Genomic DNA, 23,966 nt, shown 5'->3' on the forward strand with positions numbered 1-23,966 from the left:
CCCCCCCCCCACCATACTTCTTCTCTTCTTCTCCTTCCTAGCCCTTTTTTTTCCCTCTCTCTTCTTATCTTTGACCCATCCCCCAGATGATCTGCTCTCAACTCCTCCCCCACACCTGTCTATCACTATCCCATACCTGCATCTACCTATCACCACCTTGTGCCCACCCCGCCTCCCCTCCTTTGTCCACCTATCACTGCTCTGCTTTTCCCTCCTATATATTGGGCTTCCCCTTCTCCTATCTTCAGTCCTGAGGAAGGGTCCTGACCCGAAACGTTGACCACCTGCTTTTCTCCACGGATGCTGCCTGGCCTGCTGAGTTCCTCCAGCTTCATAGTATTTTTTCATCTGCTGGAGGAACTCAGTGGGTCGAGCAGCTTCTGCTCGGTGGCTCAAATGGAGTTAGCACAATAGTACTTCCAGAGCATGGAGTAACTCAACTCCAACCAGAGATGACCCTGCACTGGACGTTGCTGCGTAAGGTCACACACATTAAGCTGGCATTGAGCAAGTGAAATCCCTTTAGGTTCCAGTGGTGGAGGTGGTTTTCGGTGCCGGCAGATTGATATCCCTGCAGACAATGGACTCTGTGCCATGGCGATGCCCGACGTCCTAATGCAAGCTGTGATCCACACCCCCATCCCCCGCTGGTCACCTACAGGAGTGAACGTGACCTCACAATCTACCTTGTTGTGACCTTGCACCTTATTGCACTGCACTTTCTCTGTAGCTGGGACACTTTACTCTGTACTGTTATTGTTTTTACCTGTACTACATCAATGCAGTCTATACTAACCCAATGTAACTGCACTGTGTAATAAATTGATCTGTACGATCGGTATGCAAGACAACTTTTTCACTGTACCTCGGTACAAGTGACAATAATAAACCAATACCAATACCAGTGGAGGGCGAGAGGCAGCCTTTGAAAGGACTCGGCGTTACGCTACAGTGGATGGCAAACTCTGAGCTGTTCGCGAACATCTCCAGCCTGGCGTGAGCCGGGTAAGCAGGGGTCTGTTGTCACTGTGTGACAGGTGACGTGGTCCTCACCCCCATTCCACAGTTCCAATCACAGCAGCAGCAGACGATGAATCAGTGCGAATGCCTTCACTGACACACAGAAACCACCCCAATGTATCTTGCTGATGGACCGCAGGCCCTTGGCCTCCTGGACACCCCTGGTAGATTCGGGTCTTCAGCTTACCCCTCTCTCATCCGGCAGCTCTGTGTGGTCCCTGCACCTTTCCCCAGACACGGTGGTCCCCAGTGGGAATGCCTTCTAATACCAATGTATAATAATTCCAGTAGGAATGAATTGGCAACCAATACTGCTAATCATGAACGGCCCCTCAAGACAACACGGGTGGGTCACACTGCATGCCGCCAAGACGGCAGAGTAGAGCTCAAGCGGACTTGAAAGGAAGAAAGCATCTTGGAGCTGGTGGGCCCAAGAGGGTGGGGCTGAGGCGGACCCGAGAGGGTGGGGCTGAAGCAAACCCGAGAGGGTGGGACTGAGGGGGGAGAGCAGGGTGATCGGAAGTGGACAATGTGAAGTGGGTGTTGACACGGCAGGGTGAAGCAGAAGCGATGCTGGTAAATAGGATTTAGTGCAGATAGTACAAGGTCAGCACGGACACGATGGGCCGCAGGGCCTGTGTCTGTGCTGCACAACTCTATTACCTTTACCCAAGCAGGGCTGAGACAGGATGTAACCTGGAGCTTTGTGTTGCAGATTGGCAGTGCTGGTGTCAGTCTGCTCAAATAGACTGTCATCGTGCCTGTGGCAGTCCCTTACCAAAGGTGCGTGTCTGGCACCGTGTGGCCGCAGGTTCACTGTGCCAGCTGTGGATGTGATTCTGTTCTTTCTGAGGATACAGTCTGCATTTAAATAATGGGCACTAATAATCCCAATTTCAAACTATTTGTCTCCTATTGCACTCCAGTCTTTTTATGAAAATTGATACTATAATGTTTGTGAACAGGGTAGCAAGTTATCCATAACCCACGGGTGGCACAGTGGCACAGCTGGTAGAGCTGCTGACTCACAGCTCCAGAGACCCGCGTTCGATCCTGACCTCCGGTGCTGTCTGTGTGGAGCTTGCATGTTCTCCCTGCGACCACATAGGTTTCCGCCGGGTGCTCTGGTTTCCTCCCACATCCCAAAGACGTGCAGGTTGGTAGATTAATTGGCCGCCGTAAGTTGCAGCTAGCGTGTAGGGGAGTGGTAGAATCTGGGGGGAGTTGATGGGAATGTGGGGAGAATAAAATGGGATTAGTGTAGGATTGGTGTACATGGGCGGTTGATGGTCAGTGCGGACTCAGTTGGCTGAGGGGCCTGTTTCTGTGCTGTCTCTCTTGAGGGTCAATAAGCATCACCCTTTCAGTCTGTAATGCTTGAAATGCCGAATGCATTGTTCCTTGTAACACTCTCCCCTCTTGTACCTGCATCTGGCAGCACTCCTGCACTGGAGAATCCATTGGTGCAGTTGTCCTCAGCACCAGTTCACACCCAGAATCCTCTGCTGTACGGCACTCAGCCCTGATGTCCCCAGGTCCAGTGGTGGTGGGACATCCTGCATGGGTGTCCCACTCGCAGGAAATCCAAGTCAAAAACAGGCAGAGAGAAGTTTATCAATGCAGCAGTGGTTCTGAGTCAGGGAGACCCAAGGCGGCTGAAGACTTGATCCTTGGGCAGTGGTGGGCTCTGAGTTATGGGTGGGGGGATTTTGGTGGGTGTCAGGGTAGCTGGGGCTGGGGAGGAGAGTAGCACCTTGCCTCTCTTACTGCTGTTCCGTGCACTGGGTGATGTGGCCCCCGGAGTTGTCCCTGAAGCCCCCACCCCCCCAACACTGAGACCACCCAGTAACACTCACTCTCTAAGCCCGTACACGAGGAGCGGCCAGCGGGGCGCGGAGCTGGAGGGCTGCAGGAGCCCACCGACCTGTAGCGTGTTTCTGTACCTTCAGATGGAGAAAAGGGGAGAAGATTAACAAAAGGCACAGAGGCAGCACACACCGTGGTCGTTGCAGACGTATCTGTTCCTGGAAAAGTCATTGTCAGATGGGAAGGGGGGTGGGGGGCAGAAGGGAAGGTTGCAACACAAACTCCAGTGATGCAGACAGCTGCAAGCTCACAGGCAAGCCCACATAAACTGACATACTCATTCAAAAGCATTTGTGGTCTCACTTCCACCAAACAGCCACTGCATTCCCATGTACAGGAACACGTACACTAACCCTACCCAACAGGCAGATCCACTGGTCATTCATACAGTTACATAGAACATGGAACAGTACAGCACAGGAACAGGCCCTTCAGCCCACGATGTTGTGCCTAATTTAGCTAATGACACTGAATTAAACTAATCCTTTCTGCCTGCATATGTTCCATATCCCTCCACTCTCTGCACATTCATGTGCCTATCTAAGAGCCTCTTAAACACCTCTACTGTATCTGCCTCCACCACCACCCCTGGTGGCGCATTCCAGGCACCCACCACTCTCTGTGTGTAAAGGTTGCAGGCATGGTACTGTAGCGGTTAGCGTAATGCTATTACAGCGCCAGCGACCTGGGTTCAATTCTGGCTGCTGTTTGTAAGGAGTTTGTACGTTCTCCCCATGTCTGTGTGGTTTTCCTCTGGGTGATCCGGTTTCTTCCCACATTCCAAAGACATACGGGTTAGGAAGTTGCGGGCATGCTATGTTGGCGCCGGAAGCATGGCGACACTTGCGGGCTGCCCCCAGAATACTTTACGCAAAAGATGCATTTCACTGTGTGTTTCGATGTACATGTGGCTAATAAAGATATCTTATCTCCTTTGAATTTACCCTGTCTTACCCTAAATCCATGCCCTCTAGTATTAGACATTTCGACCTTGGGAGAAAGATATCGGCTGTCTACTCTATCTATGTCTTTCATAGTTTTATAAACTTCTATCAGGTCTCCCCTCAGCTTCTGCCGCCCCAGAGAAAACAACCCTAGTTTCCCCAACCTCTCCTAGTCCAGTTTATGGGGCATTGCTTCAGGACAACAGAGGTTGCTGTCTCATTATCTTACAATGCCCCAAACTGGATCATCTATGTGTGACATTTTTCTAAGAGGTATTTTTTTAAATTTTAAATTGTTAAATTAAATTTTATTTACAGCATGGTAACAGGCCCTTCCGGCCCAATGAGTCCGCACCACCCATTTTAAACCCAAATTAACCTACCCGTATGTCTTTGCAATATGGGAGGAAACCGGAGCACCTGGAGGAAACCCACGCAGACATGGGAGAACGTACAAACTCCTTACAGACAGCGACGGGAATCGAACCCCAAGCACTGGCGCTGTAATAGCTTTGCGCTAACCACTACGCTACCGTGCCGCCTTGATATGTGCCTTGAGAGCTATGTGCCAAGATAGTCCACAAGTACACGAGTCTCTTCTCTCTTTTAGAACTATGGACTGAGTAGAACCCACCACACTTACTATTACTCACCAAGGTGTAGAATCTGTTGCTGAGTGCTGGTAAATGGGACTAATACACGTGGGTATGCATGGATCAGAATGGACGTGGTGGGCTGAAGGGCCAACTTCCTTGCTCTATGACTGTTTGCAGTTAGTCTTTGATCTGATCTGTTCTGGGCAGGGAAATGGACCATTTGTGTTAATTTGCTGAGGAAAAAAATGCCTCAATCTTCCTCTAGCTCATGAGATACAAACATGATGGGTACGATGAAAGAGTGAGAGTGAGGTAAAGACAGAGAGAGACCAAACATTCTCCCCATACCTCCCCCAAGGGTATGTACACTAACTGAAGATGTAGGTTCGTTGCAACAGTGAGCATGAGGAGTGGTTGACAGAAGTCACAGATGCAGCTCCACATATAAAGAGAGACAAGACAGAGAATGTGGGTGATTGCACAAGGAAATACAGAGTACCAGCCGTAAGGAGAGGTTGGACAAACTTGGGTTGTTTTCTCTGGAGCGTCGGAGGCCGAAGGACAAACTGATAGAAATATATAAAATTATGAGAGGCGTAGATAGGGTGGACAGTCAGAATCTCTCTCCCAGCGTGGAAATGTCAAATGCTAGAGGGCATAGCTCAAAGGTGAGGAGGGAAAGTTTAAAGGAGATTTATGTTCTTTTTACATAGAGTGGTGGGTGCCTGGAAAGTGCTGCCAGGGCAGGTGGTGGAAGCAGCTACAATAGTGACATTTAAGAGGCATTTAGACAGGCACATGAGCAGGAATGGAATGGGTGGATACGGACCACGTGCAGGTAGATTAGATTAGTTTTGATCGGCATAGACATGGTGGGCTGAAGGGCCTGTTCACAAACTGTACTGTTCTATGTAATGATAGTGATGTTGGTTTGGTCAGATATCACTTCACTGCCTCACACTGTGCACGTATGGCTGCAAGCAGGCTTAAATTACTCCTTATCATGAGGCATCCCTTAGGATTGGGCTCCAGTACAGCACTGTCTACGTTGTAATGTTAAGGTTAGCTCCATTAACAGCACACTGCTCCCAGCTTACTCGAGAGCCATGATCAAACTGCTTCTGGTCTGTAAGTTGCCTCCACTGCAGCCTGGTTGAAACATTTTCTAAGGCTCGGTTCTCCTCCAACTCCTCCACGGTCTCAGGCTGAGCCAGGCTGATTGCAGCCTCAGTTCCATGTGACCGAGCCCCTGAGCTCCTGACTTCCCCGTCTCTCCTCCACAGGGATCAGCCGAAACCATCACCATACCGAATCCATCACCAACCGAATCCATCAGCACACTGACCAACGGCTGAGACTCCGTGTGATTTGTTTCCCCCAAATCTGACCGTTCCGATGCTTTCCTTCTCCTGGGCGACCAACACCACCATCCATAATCTCCCATTCACCTATCAATCCACACCCATTGTCCTACCAGAATACCCACCCAGCGACACGTCAGATTTAAACCCTCTTGTCCGTGGTATCGCCCTTCCTTCTTTTTCTTTGACCTTTAACACTTCGAGGACACTTGTTGCTCCTGAATTTAACCCCTTCTTTGCTGGCAACTGTCTACTCGATCCTGAAGCCAGGCTTTAGAGTCTTAACCATAGCTGCCCTTGAGACCCCTGTTAGGAAGGAGTTTTGGGGGTTTAAACCAGTGCAACAGAAGAACAGTGATAGATTTTAAATGTGGGGAGAGGTTTCTGCCTCTTCGGGAAATGAGTTACAGATCGCCGCCATCATCTGGGTGAATGTACTTTCCTCATCTCATGACATCAGGGATGTCATCAGAAAAGATTCATGAGGATGTTACTGGGACTTGGGTTATAAGGAGAGGCTGGATGGGGGTAACACCACCCCTTTTTCTTCCCCCCCCCCACTTATTTGTCTTCCCTCATTCCCGGGGCTCTCTCCCCTGCCTTGATGACCTGCCCATCTCCTCCCCTCCCCTCCTCCATCCTTTATTCCATGGTCCACTGCCCTCTCCTACCGGATTCCTTCTTCTTCAGCCCTTTGCTTCTTCTACCTGTCACCTCTCAGCTTATTACATCTTCCCCCCTCCCCCACTCACTCCTCTCACCTGGACTCGCCTGTCCCCTACCTGTGTGTGCTCCTCCCCCTCCCCCCACCTTCTTATTCTGGCTTCTGCCCTCTTCCTTTCCAGTCCTGATGAAGGGTCTCAACCCAAAATATCGTCTGTTTGTTTCCCTCCATAGAAGCTGCCTGACCTGCTGAGTTCCTCCAGCACTTTTTGTGTGTGTTGCTCCAGATTCCAGCATCTGCAGAATTTCTTGTGTCGCTGGATAGGCTGGGACTGTTTTCCCTGGGCTGCAGTTGTTACAGGTGGATCACTAGTAATAAAGGATGTGTAGTCTTCCCAGCGCTCTCAAGGAGCCTTGTAAGGAGCTTGTACAGCAGTTAGGATCTTTGGGCTATCATTTAGGCAACGTTCAGGGAAGGTTGAGGGAGCGAGTTCTGGAGCTCGGCTACATAGTGTCAGTGGTAGTGCAAAGGACTGCCGCGATGCACAAGAGGACAGAATTAGAGGAATGCTGAGCTTTGGGAGCTTTGTGGAGTTGGGTAAGGTTATAGAGCCCAACTTAGAAGGCGTACAGCAGAATTTTGGATGAGAGGAGAGGTAACACGGTGCTCAAAACTGCACCAAACCCCAAATGATGCTCTGTGCCTGTGATGCTGCTGCAAGTAAGTTTTTCATTGTACCTGTGCATACATGTACTTGTGCAGATGACAATAAACTCGACTCTGACTTTGAAATCCAAGCTAACCAAGGTCTAGAACTGAGATCTTGGCTCGGGCATTGATGTAAATCAAGGTATGTCAATACTACCTTCTCAACGTGGCATTCTCTCCCTTGGGATAAACTCAAGGATCTTGTTTGCTTGTTACCACTTGCACTATTACCTGACATTGCAAAAGTCTGCAGAAGGATTAAACAGAGCAAACATTGGATGTTACAGTTCAGTGCAGAGTATTCCATCCTTTAAAATGGATATCCAATGCTGTTGTTTCTCAAACTTACCACAGCACAATTCCTGCTCATCTGTATCCTCCAATATTTGCTCTGTTTATATCCTTCTGCAGCCTCTTGCAATGTCAGAATTTACCACAAAGCTTCCAATTTGGTGTTAACCAACAATACTATTCCCTCAATGACCAACTCTGAATCATTTATATCTATGTCATAAGTAAGACATCTGATGAGAGATCTCTATAAAGCAATACTCTCCACATCACAGTCTGCAAATGCTTCTTCCTGCCTAATATTTTCTTTTCATCTTGCCACCATTTAATCACATTGCCTCTAACTCCATATGACATTATCTCTGCCATTAATCTCCCATTAATCCGCTACTCTGAGAATCCATATACCTTGGTTGGTTTGAATTCTCTTCATAATTTCCCACCACTATTCATCAAAATCAATGCTTATTCACCCTCAGTATTAGTTTCTAAGACATCATTCCTTTCTTGCTGCACTGAAGTGTTTCTCCCAAGTGCTGGAGATAGAGTTTGGTGGATGACTTTCCTCTTCAGCTGCAAGGAGGGGTGGGGGGGTGGGGTGAATTAGCCCCTTCCCTTCTCAACATGCACATTGGCAGAGAAAATTATCTGTGGTTGACTACACTGTAGAACGATTATAATAGAAGTATTGAATAGGTCTGCAGAGAGCAACTTGCCCTGGCGCCAGACTCTCGACCTCACAATCTACCTCGTCGTGGACCTTGCACCTTATTGTCTGCCTGCACTGCACTTTCTCTGAAACTGTAACACGATATTCTGCATTCTGTTATCGCTTTTCCCTTGTACTACCTCGATGCACTGATGTGGTGAAATGATCTGTATAGATGGCATGCAGAACAAAGCTTTTCACTGTACCTCGGTACATGTGACAACAATAAACCAATTACCAACTACTTGTACACCATTCCTCTTTTCCCCAAAGGAACACTCCAAGTAACTTTAATTGCCAATCCTGTGCTAGATACCAGTGGACCATGAACATCTAAAGGACCCATGCTCCACATTCAACTCCCTCACTCTCTGCATCAGCAGAAATCCATTCCCGTTTGCTCTCCCTTTGCTTCTCCTTTTCAACCAATACACCAAACGCCCCAACTTTCACTGCTAAAGAGAGCTTGGAATATTGGCGACAGAGGAGAAATGATTTGTGATGGACCTGGAAGGGGGCTGGGGGAATAACCCACAATTTGGAGGGACAGGCAAAGTTCCCACAAAGGCTTGTGGTAAGAGAGCTCGGAAAGTCAGCGAGCCACAAGCTTTTGAAGAGTGTTTCAACAAAGTGTGCATGAGGAGGATGGGGTGAGGTGATAATAGAGAAAGTTGATTGCTAAAAGTGCAACAGAGCCAATGCAGACTGCACAACTTTCTCTGGTTGGGTCTGAGGGATCAGGAGGTCATGCAATGGAGTTTAACAGAAGGAGATTAGTCCTTTCTGATGATACATTGATATATGCACGAGTGCCGGCCTTCTGTAGGATGGCTGCAAGTGTGGTAAGCGCAGCCAATCAGCTACCTCAAAAGTGGTGAGACTTCACTTGGAGCACTTGCGCAGTTCTGGTCACCCAGTGCAGGAAGGATGTCAGTAAAAGCTGGAACAGGTGCAGGAAATATTAATGAGGATGTTACTGGGTCTGGAAGGCTTGAGTTACAAGGAGAGACTGGATAGGCTGGGGCTTTTGTCCTTGGAACGTAGGGGTGATCTTATAGACATTCATAAGATCATAAGGAGAGTAGAGTAGGTGAATAGTCGCAGTGTTTTTCCCAGGGTAGGGGGGAGGGTCTAAAATGAGGGAGCATAGGCTTAAGGTGAGAGGGGAGAGACTTAAATGGGACCTGCGGGGCAACTTTTTCATACAGAGGGTGGTGGGTCTATGGAACGAGCTGTCAGAGGACGTGGTAGAAGTGGGTACAATTACAATGTTTAAAAAGCATTTGGAAAAGAACATGGAGAGGAAAGGTTTAGAGGGATATGGACCAAATGCAGGCAAATGGGACTAACCCCGTTGGCATGGATGAGTTGGATCAAAGGACCTAGTTCCTTGCAGTATTACTCTACAAGTCCATGACACTGAAACCACCACCTCAGCCGTGATCACACCTGGCCTGGGTGAGGTCCCGGACCTGCTGAGAAGCAGCCAGTGCACCCAGGGGTGCCTGGCTGTGCCAGTCAACTGCCAGCAAGAAGAATGAGCAACAACGAGGACAGACTGAAGAAGGGTGCCGGGAAGACGTGAGGTTTGGAGAAAAGGTGGGGTGGAAATGTCTCAAAAGGAGATTGACAAGGTATCCATTTGCACGTCACCTACTTTAAGTTGGCTCAGCCTAGCCTTGGCATTGACGAAGTGGGAGCAGTTTCACTGTTAGCAGTGGAAGGGAGCTGAGTCAGTGCACAGGGACTCAGCAGGGTCTCTGCTTGTAAAGGCACAGTGGCCATCTAGAGGGCTTCGTGTAACTGCATCCTCTGGGAATGTGGTGAGGAAAATCAACCCCTCCTCTGCTCTCTTCAATCTCCCATTTCCACAGCGGTCCAACGCTCAAAATAGTTCCTTAGGGAAATGCAGATGGAGAATGGAGGAAAGAGGTGGAGACAGAGGGAGCAGAGAGGAAGGGGAAAGGGAGGAGAGGGAGAGGGGAGACGCAAAAGAAGAAGGAGGAGTGGAGAGACAAGGAGGCAACAAGAGGGGAAAGGAGGATTGGAGGCGAGGGAAGGGGAAGAGATGGAAGGATAGAGGGGAGGAGGGGAGGATAGGCACGAAAAGTAGAAGGACAGGATGAGACACAACAGCCCAGACCTCAGCGCAAATGCAGGAGAAAGGGTAACGCAAAGTAGGGAAGAGGGAAAGTGACAGTTGAATTCATTGCTGTAGTAATGGGGCTCTCAGGGTCTCAACGGATATTAATGAATATGTTGCACTTAAAACCTGGAAAAAGACTGCGTCATATTGGACCGAGTGTTTCAGGCAACCTGTTGCTTGAGAATGCCGGCCCTAGCTAAGAGGCAAGGTTAAACATCAGCCTGATAGTTCCTCACACTATTACAGTGGAGATATCAGTCACATCCATTCAAGAGATATCAGTGAGATCCCAGGGGTGAGACCAGTGGGGAGAGTGAGATCCCAGCCGGGGGTGAGGCCAGTGGGGAGAGTGAGATCCCAGCCAGGGGTGAGACGTTCTTTTGGACTGATACTGATGGTGACGCTCCTTTCATGATTTTGTAACTCACATACTTACCCTAATCCACTGTGGCTGTTGTTAACCAGTTACTGCTATTCCAAGATCTGCTGGTCGAATCAATAACCAAGCACTGAAACCTTTCACCAATCCTACAATGACATCCCTTTATTCTGATGATCATCTTCAGTCAACCCCATTGCGGTGAAATCTGCAACTCCAAACTAAGTGCAAGTTGGAATATATGGTCACCTATACACTGTTGTTTCATCGATTCATTCATGAGGTGTGGATGCAGGAGACAAGTCCAGCAACTATTGTTTATCCCTACTTCCCTCTGAGGAGGAGCTTGGCAGGTGTCAGTCAAACTGGTGGTTCGGGACACATTCCGTCCAGACCAAGTAAGATGGCAATTACCCTTCCTGTGGCACATGGGCAGACAAACTTACAGTGTACGTTGACACACGTGTATGCAGTCATAAAGCTCCAACATATGGATATGCACACGCAAACACAGATTCTTACAATTCCTTCTCATGCTCACACACACAGACACACACACATTTTCTCTCACACAGACACTTCCTCTCTCGTGCACATACACACTCTCTCTCACACAGACACACACACTTTCCTTCTCATGCACATGCACACACTTCTCTCTCACACACCTACACACACTTTCTCACGCAGACACACAGAGTTTCTCTCTCATGCACATAACACTTTCTCTCTCAAGCACATGCACTTTCTCTCTCACATATACACACAGAGACACACACACACACACGTACACTCACAAACACACACTCTCTCTCACACATAAAGCAAATATCTACATACCTGCTTTCAGTCAGTTCTGCACACACTCACACACAGGGACACAGGCACAGCCAGTCACACACTCACAAGGACACAATCAGGCCCACCCAGACACAGATATTTCTGGATTTTGCGCTTTCCCTCCCTTCCCCTAACTCCGTGTCAGGTTGTAAGTGGAGAGCTGAAGTGGACACAACAAGAAGAACCCATGAACATGGCCAAGCATCCCTGACTGAGCCAGGCCAGGCAGTGTGAGGCACAGAGCCACCAGCTGGGCCCCAGCAACAACATTGCTCCTCGAGAGCAAAGGCCACCTCTGCCCAAGGAGACAGACCTTACCCGGTTAGGTAATTCTCCTCTGTGAATGCTTACTCCGAGCAGCTTAAAGATTGATGTGCAGAAAAGGCATCGTGGATAACAATTAAAAAATTGATGTCTGATAGCATAACCTTCTTGTAGTGGAGCACATCGCTGGGAAAGAGGCCAGTTGTGCAGCAGCTGGAGGACACACAATGGGGAAGGCACATGTGTGACAAGCATGCAAGTGTGCCAGCACACTGGTGAGGTCCCTGGCGCCTGCAGCTAAAAATAAGGGGCAGCTTGCCATTGCAGGATGGCAAAGGAGGAATTCATCGAGACAGGAATGCAGAGGTGTTGGTGCTCTGGCACGCTGGTGCATGCTAACAGCAATGTGTTCCAGTGAATCACACTCAGACAATACCAAAAATACACAGACAGACAGACACACACACACACACACACACACACAATACCACACGCACAACCCAATACCACACGCACACACCACATGCAACCAACCACACAAACACAATGCCACACACACACACAATACACACATGCATACAAAGCCACACACACACACAACACCACATACACAATACCACATGCATACATTGCCACACACACAGAACACCACATGCACACAACGCCACCACACGCACACAATACCATGCACACAATACCATAACATGCACACAATACCACACTCATGCACACAGTACCACATATACAATACCACACGCACAAAATAACACACACAAAACACCACACGCAGAATACACACATGCATACAATGCCACACACACACAATACCAAATGCACACAATGCCACACGCACGCACCACCCACAATACCACATGCATACAATATCAAATACACGCACACAATACCACACACACACAACACCACATGCACACACCACATGCACAAAATACCACACGCACAATACACACATGCATACAATGCCACACACACGCACACAATACCACACATTCAGAACACTATATGCACATAAATCCACACAATACCACCACATGCACACAATGCCACACACACAACACCACACACAATACCACACTCACACAATACCACATGCATACAATGCCACACAAATGCACACAATACCACACACACAATGCCACACACACAGAACACCACACGCACACAACACCACACGCAAACACACAGTACCACATGCACACAATACCACACACACACAATGCCACACACACAGAACACCACATGCACACAATACCACTACATGCACACAATGCCACACGCACACACACAGTACTACATGCACACAATAACACACGAATACACCACATACACACAATACCACATGCATACAATGCCACACACACGCACACAATACCACACACACACAATATCACACACTCAGACACAAAAAATACAACACACACACAAAATACCACCCACATCAATTCTCGCCGCTGTCTGTCAGGAGTTTTTATGTTCTTCCCGTGTCTGCGTGGGTTTCCTCCGGGTGCTCCAGTTTCCTCCCACATTCCAAAGACGTATGGGTTAAGAAGCTGTGGGAGTGCTATGTTGGCGCCAGAAGCGTGGCGACACTTGCGGGCTTCCCCCAGAACACTCTATGCAAACGATGCATTCCACTGTGTGTTTTGATGTACATGTGACTAATAAAGATATCTTATCTTATCTTACCGCACACACATAGAATACCAAACACACACACAATACCACACACACTCAGACACACAAAATACCAAACACACACATACACTCACACAATAACAAATACACAACACACTCACGCAATACCAAACAACCCCCCATACACAATACCAAGCACACACACAAAATACCAAGCACACACACACACAATACGAAACACACACACACAACACTCACACAATAAAAAACAGACACACATATTTACACAATACCAAACACACACACACAATACCAAACACACACACACAATACCAAGCAAAAACACACTCACAGAATATAAAACAGACACACACGTTCACAATTACCAGAACTACATGCACACAATTCCAAAAACACACACACATTCTCACACAATACCAATCATACTCACACAGACACAATACCATACATATACACAATACCAAACATACACACCTGCTCACAATCCCAAACTCACACACAATTCCAAACCCACAGACACTCACACAATAACACATATACACACTCACACAAAACCAAACACACACACTCACAATACCAAACACACACTCACTCAATATGAAACACACACACTCACACAATACCAAACACATACCCTCAATACCAAACACACACATTCACACATTCACACATTAATAAACACACACACTCACACAAAAGCAAGCATAAACATGCACTCGTAATGAATATGAAGCAACCCTCACATAATATCACACACACACTCACACAATACCACACACATACAATACCGCACACACATACACACTCACACAGTACCAAACGCACACTCCCACAAAGACCACATACACAGACACATACCCTCACACACATTCTGACACTACCACACACACTCATAATACCACACACACATGAAACAATACCAAACACATACACACAACATACCAAACATGCATATGCACATTTAATGAATATGAAGCACACACTCACATAGTACCACACACGCAATACCAAACACACGCAACACCAAACACAAATGCACAGTCACAACATACCAAACAATCTCATAATGTACCAAACACACACTTACCCACAGTACCAAACACACACTTACAATACCAAACACACACACTCACACAACACACACACGCACACTTAATGAATATGAAGCACCTACTCACACAATACCAAACACACACACCACATTATACACCCACACACTCACACAATACCAAACACACACACTCACTGACACAATACCAAACACATTCACACCCCCTCACACACAAGACCACACACACACTAACAAAACCAAACACACACACTCACTCAATACCACTCACACTCATCCACACACACAATACCATTCACACTCACTTAATGCCACACACTCACTAACAATATCACACGCACACACTCACACAATACCACACATACATTCATACACAATACCAAACACACTCGTACACAATATGAAACACACAATCACACCATACCAAATACATGCCAAACACACACTCACACAATGCCACACACTCACACAATACCACACACACACACTCATACAATACCACACACACACTCACACAATAACAAACATACACTTACACAATGCCAAACACACACATATTCACACAGACTACCAAACACACACACACTCATGCAATACCAAACACACACCCACACTCACAACACCAAACCCACACACATTCACACCATGCCAAACACACTCACACAATACCAAACACACACACAGACTCACAAGACCACACACAGAGACACACACCCTCACACACAATACTAAACACACACACACACACAAATAGCGAAGATACACACATAATACTACACACACACACAAAACCAAACACACTCACACAATACCAAACACACAGCACAAAACACCAAAGGCACACACAGTACCACACACAAACATGCACACACACACCCAACTTACCAAAGACACTCACACAATACAAAATGCACACACACACCATAACACACACACACACACACACACACACACACACACACCCTCACATCCAAGACCACACCCACACAATACCAGGCACACACAAAATACCAAACACACATACAAAACCAAACACACACACACAATACCACACACACACTAACAAAACCAAACACACACACACTCACACAATACCACCACACACACTCAATACCACACACACACTAACAAAACCAAATACAGTCACACAACACCAGCACACACACATACACACTCACACAATACCGCACATGCACATAAATGCACACTCATACAATACCAAACACACACACATACACACTTTCACAATACCAAATATACACACACTCATACACAATACCACACACACAGACACACTTCCTCACCACACAAGACCACACAAACGCACAATACCAAACACACACACACACTCACAATACCACACAGACACAAAGACCACACTCCCACAAGTAATACCAAACAGACACAAACATAAACACACGAGACTGCACATAGAGCATAAATAACATATAAATTGCATCGACCGAGAACGTTGGCAGGAAGACCAGCCAGGCCCCTGCCCCTCGACCATCATTGCAACAACCATTGTGCTCTCTCTTAATTTGCCTTTAAGCACAGCTCCAGAGACCCAGTGGATGCACAGGATGTTAAACTAAGGCCTAATTCATGTGTGCCTTGTTGAGTTCTGCCCCATTTTCACTGAAACCTTCAGCTGGGGAAACAAGCCAACATAGAAGTATAAACCTTACCCCCACCACCCACCTACACCTCCTGCACAGCTATGGTACCAGTGCTGCTTTGACAGTCAACGGTTAGGTCTAGAAGATGGAGACAGAGCCCATGTACCCAGCTCCTGTCCAAACCAAAACACACACAAAGCTGGACCTGGGCTCAGTCATGTGAAATCCATCTTGTGGGCCAGTTTGGATCCACCAGGTTCAGGGGAAGAATCTCATCCTTGGGAGTGATGGGCTTGTGATGTGATTGGAGTGAAAGTGCCCCTGAACTCCAACCTTTTGGGCAGCGTTTCTTGTCAAGGATTCTTCTTGGCTCAGTGTTGTGTTTGACCACACCCCTGTGCAAGATCCTGGGGTTTGGTTGAAAGCAACATCAATGCAGGCAAAAAAGGGTGGGGGGTGGTGGTGGTGGTGGTTGTGGGGTTGGTGGTGGTGGGGGTTGGGGGTGGTGGGGGGTGATGGTGGGGGTGGAGGGGTGGTGGTGGGAGTGGTGGTGGGGGTAGGGGGAGAGGGGTGGAAAGGCTGTGGATGTTGTCATGGAGAATGTGACTGATGAGTTTTCCCAGCCCAATGGACTGAATGGGCTCTATAATAATAATAAGCAAGCAAGGGTTGGAGGCTGCTGCTGGAAAGAAAACAGGGGACCATCGAAGAGCCACTCCCAACGAGAGGGCTCGAAGAATCTTCTTGGACAAGAGGCAAATATTCATATCCTGAGGACCCATCAGAGTTTACCTGGCACAGAAGAAACAGAGGTAGCAACAGTGAAGGCTAGAGTGCTCTGTTTAAAAATCACCTGGAGCTGGAGCCCCCTGAAGCTCTGTAGCCCCCCTCCATTCCCTACCACTGGACATCATCCCACCTGGGGCCAGCAGTTTAAGTAGTGGCTGTTGCTCCAGAGGTAATAAATCCCATCGGCCTGCTGTCGGACTGCAGTGCTCTGTCCTTTCCATCCATTGCTCCTTCCAGCAGTCCAACACCCATGAACTAAAGAGCTTTACAGAACACGACAGTTCAGTCCACAAGGGTGAGGAGTTGCCTGCTGCCTTAATTCCCTGTCCCTGTTCCAAACATAGGCTTGAGGAACACCTCACCTTCCGAATGGGCGCGTTCCAGCCATCGTGGCCCAATATTAAATTCAACAGTTTCAGGTGGCGTGATCTTCCGGTTTGTATCAGCACTGGTCGGCCCTGCTGTCAGGTTGTCCACTGTGATATTAACTCAACATTCACCTGTCTTGATCTGCTGGGGATTGGCAGCATTCTCCTTTTGGATTTGGGTTCCAGTGAACTGTACTTCGCAGCTTTTAACGCCTTTTCCCCTGGGTGGGGGTGTCAAAGATGAGAGGGCACAGGTTTAAGGCAAGAGGCAAGAGGCACAGGTTTAAGGCAAGAGGCAGGATCGGAGGGGTGGTTGGAGTCTGCAATGTGATGCCGAAGAGGTGGTGGAGGCAGAGACTCTCACTACATTTAGGAAGCATCCAGATAAATACTTGAATCACCAAGGCAATGGTCCTGAAGTGGGTAAATGGGATTGGTGCAGATAGGTACAATGGTCAGCATGGAGACATTGGACCAAGGGTTATGAGCTAAACGTTGGTAAATGGGACCAGCTTGAATGGGGTATCTTGGCCGGCATGGACCAGTTGGGCCGAAGGGCCTTTTTCACTGCTGTACGACTCTCTGACTCTGTGATGTAACACATCCCTGGCTCGTTTACTCCTCTAATTTTGCTCATTATTCTATCAACTAGATTGCTCCTTAAACATTGAGATCACCTGGGCAATCCTTCCCTCACCCTGTCAGATGTATTTCCTTTGTCCTACTCATCCCTCCCCCTTCATCTCTGCAACTTAAAACTAACTTGTTCTCTTTCTTTCCCAGTTCTGAAGAAGAGTCCCTGACTTGAAACATTAACTCTGTTTCTCTTGCTGCCTAACCTGCTGACATTTTCCAGCAGTTTTTACACCAAAAAAAAGTCTTTCATCTTGAAAAACTTTGCTTCATTAATAAACTCTGCCCCAGCTAAGCCCCTTACACTAAGGCAGTCCCAGTCAATGTTGGGAAAGTTCAAAATCTCCCACTACTATAACCCTATTGCTTTTAAACACCTTTCTTCAATTTGCTTACACACCTGTTCCTTTAATTTCCACTGACTATTGAGAGGCCTGTAGCATAAGCCCAAAATAATCGGCGTTACCCTCTTTGTAAGTTCTACACATACGGCCACACTGGTCAGGTTAACCTCTCTCAATAAACTGCATTGATAAACTGGAAAGATATCCCAAAAAGGTTGTGTTATACACCAGAACATCTGCTCCAAAATGCCTTTTCAGTAGACTCATCTGCCTACAATAAAACATAAGATGTGCTGGTAATGAGGGATATGGATCATGCAGGAAGAAGGGATTAGTTTAATTTGGCATTGTGTTCAGCACAGATATTGTGGGCTGAAGGGCCTGTTCTGTGTTCAATATATTCTGAAAGCTTATATCTAATTTCAGATATCCACAGGTGAAGCCCCATTCATTTATTGCAAACATAGAAGTTTATGCAGGAAGGAGGCCATTCAGCCATCAAATTTGTACTGGCAGAAAATGAGCCTCCAGCCTAATACGAAAGGCTTTTCACTGCTGGTCCGTAGTCTGGAGGTAGACCACTTGAGTACAGATCCAAGTACCCTTTAAATGTGATGAGGGTTTCTATCTCCTGCATCTCTTCAAATGTGCTCCAGACCAGTTTTCCTCAACCCAAAGTCAAGTTTATTGTCATCTGCACAAGTCCATGTATGCGCAGGTGCAATGAGAAACTTACTTGCAACAACATCACAGGCACATAGCATCATGTAAGCAGCATATAAGCTCCCCTCCATTTGGTTTAAGTCTCTGCTCCCTGGTCATTCACACCTTGTCCGGGGTAAACAAGTGATGGAGACGGAGTCTTCCAGGATGGAACAAGACCCTTGAGCCTATTGTGTCTATGCTGACCATCAAATATCCACCTCCACCAATCCCATTTTCCAGCAGTTGGTCCACGTACACATAATTGGGTGGGGAGCAATGGAAGTCTCACACACCAGGCTACAGTAGTGTGGAGGTTATGCTATGGATTTGTGTTCCCGAGGCAGAGATCAAATATCTGGAGGCACAAGTTCAAGTCAGCTGACAAATTTAGATTCAGTTAATTACTCCAGACTCTGAATTTCCCACTGCAATTCACTCTACACTTCCCACTGCATTTACCACTGCAATTAATAAAATACAGCTTCACGTCCCATCTTGGTCGATCAGATGCTCATTGCTGGGTCCTTGGTGTGGTTCCAAATAATGGTACAATATGGGGAATATCGTTCAGTGTGACACCCACTGGCAGCAGAATGGTGTCGAGCATTCAGGACTGTGAGACCAGAGGCTGCAGAAGAAGGTGAACAAACGGAGGGAGATCTAGATGGAAGAGGCTGAGACCAGATTGGATGGCAGAGTGATGAACAATGAATGCTTAATAGTGATGATGAGTGAAGCTTATGGGCTTCCTCTTCAAGACTGGAGCACATGTTGGTGTTCCTCAGTGCTGAGGACAACTACGTTAGCTGAGATGACTTGATCTGAAGCTCTAGGTAAAGAAAGAGGAATGTTGACTTCAGATATCAGAGGGACCTGTTATTTACGAGGTCCTGCTGGTTGTTATTTTTGCTGTCATTAAATTCAGCCACTTGTCCTCAAAGTGCGATAAACCAAGGGACAAACTGAAGGGCTCTATCCTTGCAGATCCTTCATTCTCAGGATTGGACAGGGAAAAGTTCACCTGTCAATTACTGCCCCCCCTCAAAAATCACTAGCACTTACACCACAAGAGGGCCCCAGTGAGGTGCCTCACGAGTCTTGCTGACAGCATATTGCCAGGAAACTCACCAACTGTGGAGCAATGAGTAGAGAAGAATGGGGTTACTCTGGTACTCACGCAGCGCTTACCAATGACTGAGAAAGCAGCTTAAGCTTGGTAGCTGTGGAGGGGGTGTCCATCACTTTCTGCTCAGCACCCATCCTAATATCATCAAGGCTTATTAATCCACCACAAGGTACCATTTGATTTAACTGACAACTCCTACCAAATCACAACTGTGCCTAAGCTGAAAGGCCACTCAACATTGTAGTGATGTTTTATCTGAGCAGCCAATTTCCGAGTACTCTCGGGATAGGCTATTGGATTTTCATCTTCAGAAATGAAGGTGTAATGGGGCTGATGTTGATTTTGCGTTTGGAGATCATTCAGATCCATAGCAGAAACTACTGGAAATACTCAGCCAGTCAGGCAGCAGCCGTGCAGAGAGAAACAGAGTTAACCTCCGAGCTCTGCTTCTCCCTCCGCTGCATGACCCGCTAAGTATTTCCACAATTTTCCTTTATTTCAGACGTCCAGCATTTATAATTCTGTGATTTTCAATCATTCTGAAATGGACATGCTTGATGAATATTTTTGCCTGTCTGTAAATACTTCAGCCACTGCAGGGTAAAACCGCTAAGCTCGTGACTTCCTGTGCATGAAATACGAGACTCCCTACAATGAGAATTGGCCTTTCAGCTTCTCCATAGTGCGGGGTGGAGGTGTCCTTTAAGATTTGTTCGAATTGGAGACCTGATTAGTGTCTGGCTGTGCAAGGTGGCCCATAAACACTCACCAGTGGAGTTGGGAGTGGACGGGGAGTTGGCTTGACTTCCTTGAGGTGTCGCGTTTGTCGCAGTTACCGCTGTTTTGGCGGCGTACAGATTTGCCTCCTCCTGGAACTTGCCTATGTTTTTCTTGTACCGGATTCGCTTGTTACCAAACCAGTTTGATACCTGCCAGAGAGTGACAAAGAAATGAAGAGGTAAAGCTGACAGTCTGTGACGTTGGAGCAGACACAGCGGGAATTGGGAAGTGCAAGGCACAAAGACTTAAATGGCAATATATCATGAACGGCTTTCACCACACCTCCTGAGGGAAGGTTGCAACAAGTTTCATCCAGAGAGGAAAACTTACTTTCTTCCCATGGAAATCTATTGTTTAATTCCATCTCCTTTCCCTCTCCTCACTCACCCATGCCTCTTGCCACTGAAAGCAGCCCAAACATCTGTGGATTGTATGAGCTTGTTGTAGTTGGAGTTGTTGGACGATGGGAAGTCATTGATTCTGGAGAAGACAATTCAGCCCATTGAGTCCACACCAGCTACCCAGCCAATCCCACTCCCCTGCTCCGTATCCCTGGCCCTGCAAGATACTTTCCTTCAAGCACTGATCCCATTTCCTTTTGAAATCATTGGTTGTCCCCGATTCCACCACTCTTGTGGGCAAGGAGCTCTACGGCATTGCCAGCTGTGGCATAAAACAGTCCTTCCTCACATCCCCCTGTACCCCTTGCCCAAAACGAAATCTATGCCAGCATCCTCCTCCCCTCCCCTCCTTGTCCTTCTACCACGAGTTAATGGGAACAGCTTGGGCTACCTGTCAAATTGTCTCTATCTCTGTCAAATCTCTACCACAGCCTCCAATGATTGGTAAGTACTAATTGGTTACAGTGAAAAGCTTTCATTTGCATGCCATCCAGACAGATCATTCCATTCATAAGTATATCGAGGTAGTGCAAATGGGAAAAAAAACAGACTGCAGAATATAGTGTTGCAGTAACAGAAAGATGGGAGGGGGAGAAGAGAGAATGACCGGGGTGGGAGGGGGTCCTCGATTATGTTGGCTGCTTTCCCGAGGCAGCGGGAAGTGTAGACAGAATAAATGAGGGGGAGGCTGGTTTCTGTGATGGACTGGGCTGTGTTCACAATTCTCTGCAATTTCTTGCGGTCCTTGGCAGAGCAGCTGCCATACCAAGCTGTGATGCATCCAGGTAGGATGTTTTCTGTGGTGCATCTGTGAAAATTGGTGAGGGCCATTGGGGACATGCTAAATTTCCTTAGCCTTCTGAGGAGGTTGAGGTGCTGGTGCGCTTTCTTTGCCAGACCAGGACAAATTTTTGGTGATATTTACATCTAGGAACTTAAAGCTCTCAACCATCTCCACCTCAGCACCAGTAATACAGACAGGGGTGTAGAACAACCTTAGCTTCTCCAACATAATCTTGTTGCTAAGCTCCCCTAGCACTTCCTCAAGGACATTCACCTCCTTGCTACAGCATGGTGGCCAGATCTGAATCCAATCCTCCAGTTAAGATATCTTGATCTGAATCCAGTCCTCTAGTTGTATGGTAACCTGAAGTCTATAAGGGTTCAGCATAACTCTCCTGATTTTGCATTCTATTTGTGAAACCCAAAATCCCTCATGCATTGCCAACTTTAAATATGACCTATCACCAAAGATTTATGATCCAGATCCCTCTGTCCTTGCACATTCCTCAGATCTGTGACACTATCTGCATTGCGTCTCCCCAATCCTCTGCTCACAGAGCAGGGATGCACACTCCTGTATATCTGCCACTTGTCTGCCCATTCTGCAAGCAATTCAATGCCATGTTGTGGTTGATTGGTAAGATCCTCGCTGTTCACCACACCTCGAAGTTTGGCACATGGAATGGGCTTTTCTGATAACATTGCCCATGCTCCTGGATGCTAGAGTTGATGTGTGTAGTTAGACATGGTCTTAGGAATTAACTTGCAGGGGTTCCACCCAATTAGCCACTGTTAAGTTTGGCAGAAGACCAAGGAAAGATACATCAAATGTCTACAAGTGACAAATATTCATCATTGTTACATACTAATGGCTTAACATGCAAAGCTGTGGCTCACTTTGTCTTGCTATGTCAAGCAACATCACAAATATAGATGATTTGAGCATCACAACATTGGTAATTATAGAATACTCTTGCACATAATGTGGCTTTCTCATTTCCCATGTTGTGCCAGTGGCTGCACAAGAAGCATCTCACCAAGTCTATTTTCCCAGGGAAAGGGACTCAAAACTAGAGGGCAGAGGTTTAAGGTGAAAGGGGAACAATTTAAAAGGGAGCTTTGGGGCAACTTCTTCACACAGAGGGTGGTGCGTATGTGGAACGAGCTGCCAGAGGAAATGGTTGAGGCAGGTACAATAACAACATTTCAAAGACATTTGGATAAGTACATGGATAGGAAAGGTTTAGGGGGATACGGGCCAAATGTGGGCAAATAGGACTAGCTCAGGTGGGCACCTTGGTCGGCATGAACAAGTAGGGCCGAAGGGCCTGTTTCTGTGCTGTATGATTCTATGACTCTGGCCAAAGGGATTCTGTCCCCGCCTCCTCAAAAAAAATCCTCTCTATGCAATACTACAACGTTCTTCCCAGCCAATACAGGCAGTCCCCAGGTCACGACAGGGTTCCGTTGCTGAGAACTGTTCGTAAGTCAGAAATGAACAGACACAGTGTGTGGGAGAGGATCGCAGAAACTGCAGTGATGGGAGAACAAGCAGGCAAGGGAAGATCGGCCTCCAGCCGGCCTCACTAACTCGGTGAGTGAGTGAATGAGTCTGCTTAGCGCTCCCAGCTCTGCCCGGCTCCGCCCAGCCCCTGATTGTTGAGGGCTGAGTGGGGAGAGGAGGGGGAGAAGGCACATGGAAATGTCCTGTTCCCACAGCAGCAGAGGATGCCTGCAGCCCCACAGCAGCTGGCAAATCCATCCCCATCCATCCCGCTGGTCTCCCAAATGCTCCTTTGTATGTACGGGGTGTTCATAAGACGGGTGTTCGTAACCTGGGAAGAACCTGTACTGTCTTGCAGTTCCCAAGCTCATTGTTGCAATGGT

At 47.4% G+C, this 23,966-nt stretch overlaps 1 protein-coding gene across 1 annotated transcript in view; it reads right to left on the bottom strand.

Annotated features, from left to right (window-relative positions):
• LOC127568252 (pre-B-cell leukemia transcription factor 1-like) overlaps positions 1-23,966 on the bottom strand; it is a 331,297-nt gene that overhangs the window by 32,616 nt on the left and 274,715 nt on the right. Inside the window, exons 6-7 of the mRNA XM_052011778.1 lie at positions 20,885-21,044; positions 2,877-2,963 (exon numbers count right to left, since the gene is read on the bottom strand). Coding sequence (XP_051867738.1) covers positions 2,877-2,963; positions 20,885-21,044 — 247 coding nt within the window. The remainder of the gene's footprint in view (positions 1-2,876; positions 2,964-20,884; positions 21,045-23,966) is intronic.

This window comes from Pristis pectinata, chromosome 3, assembly GCF_009764475.1.
Source record: "Pristis pectinata isolate sPriPec2 chromosome 3, sPriPec2.1.pri, whole genome shotgun sequence".
NCBI classification, from domain to species: domain Eukaryota; kingdom Metazoa; phylum Chordata; class Chondrichthyes; order Rhinopristiformes; family Pristidae; genus Pristis; species Pristis pectinata.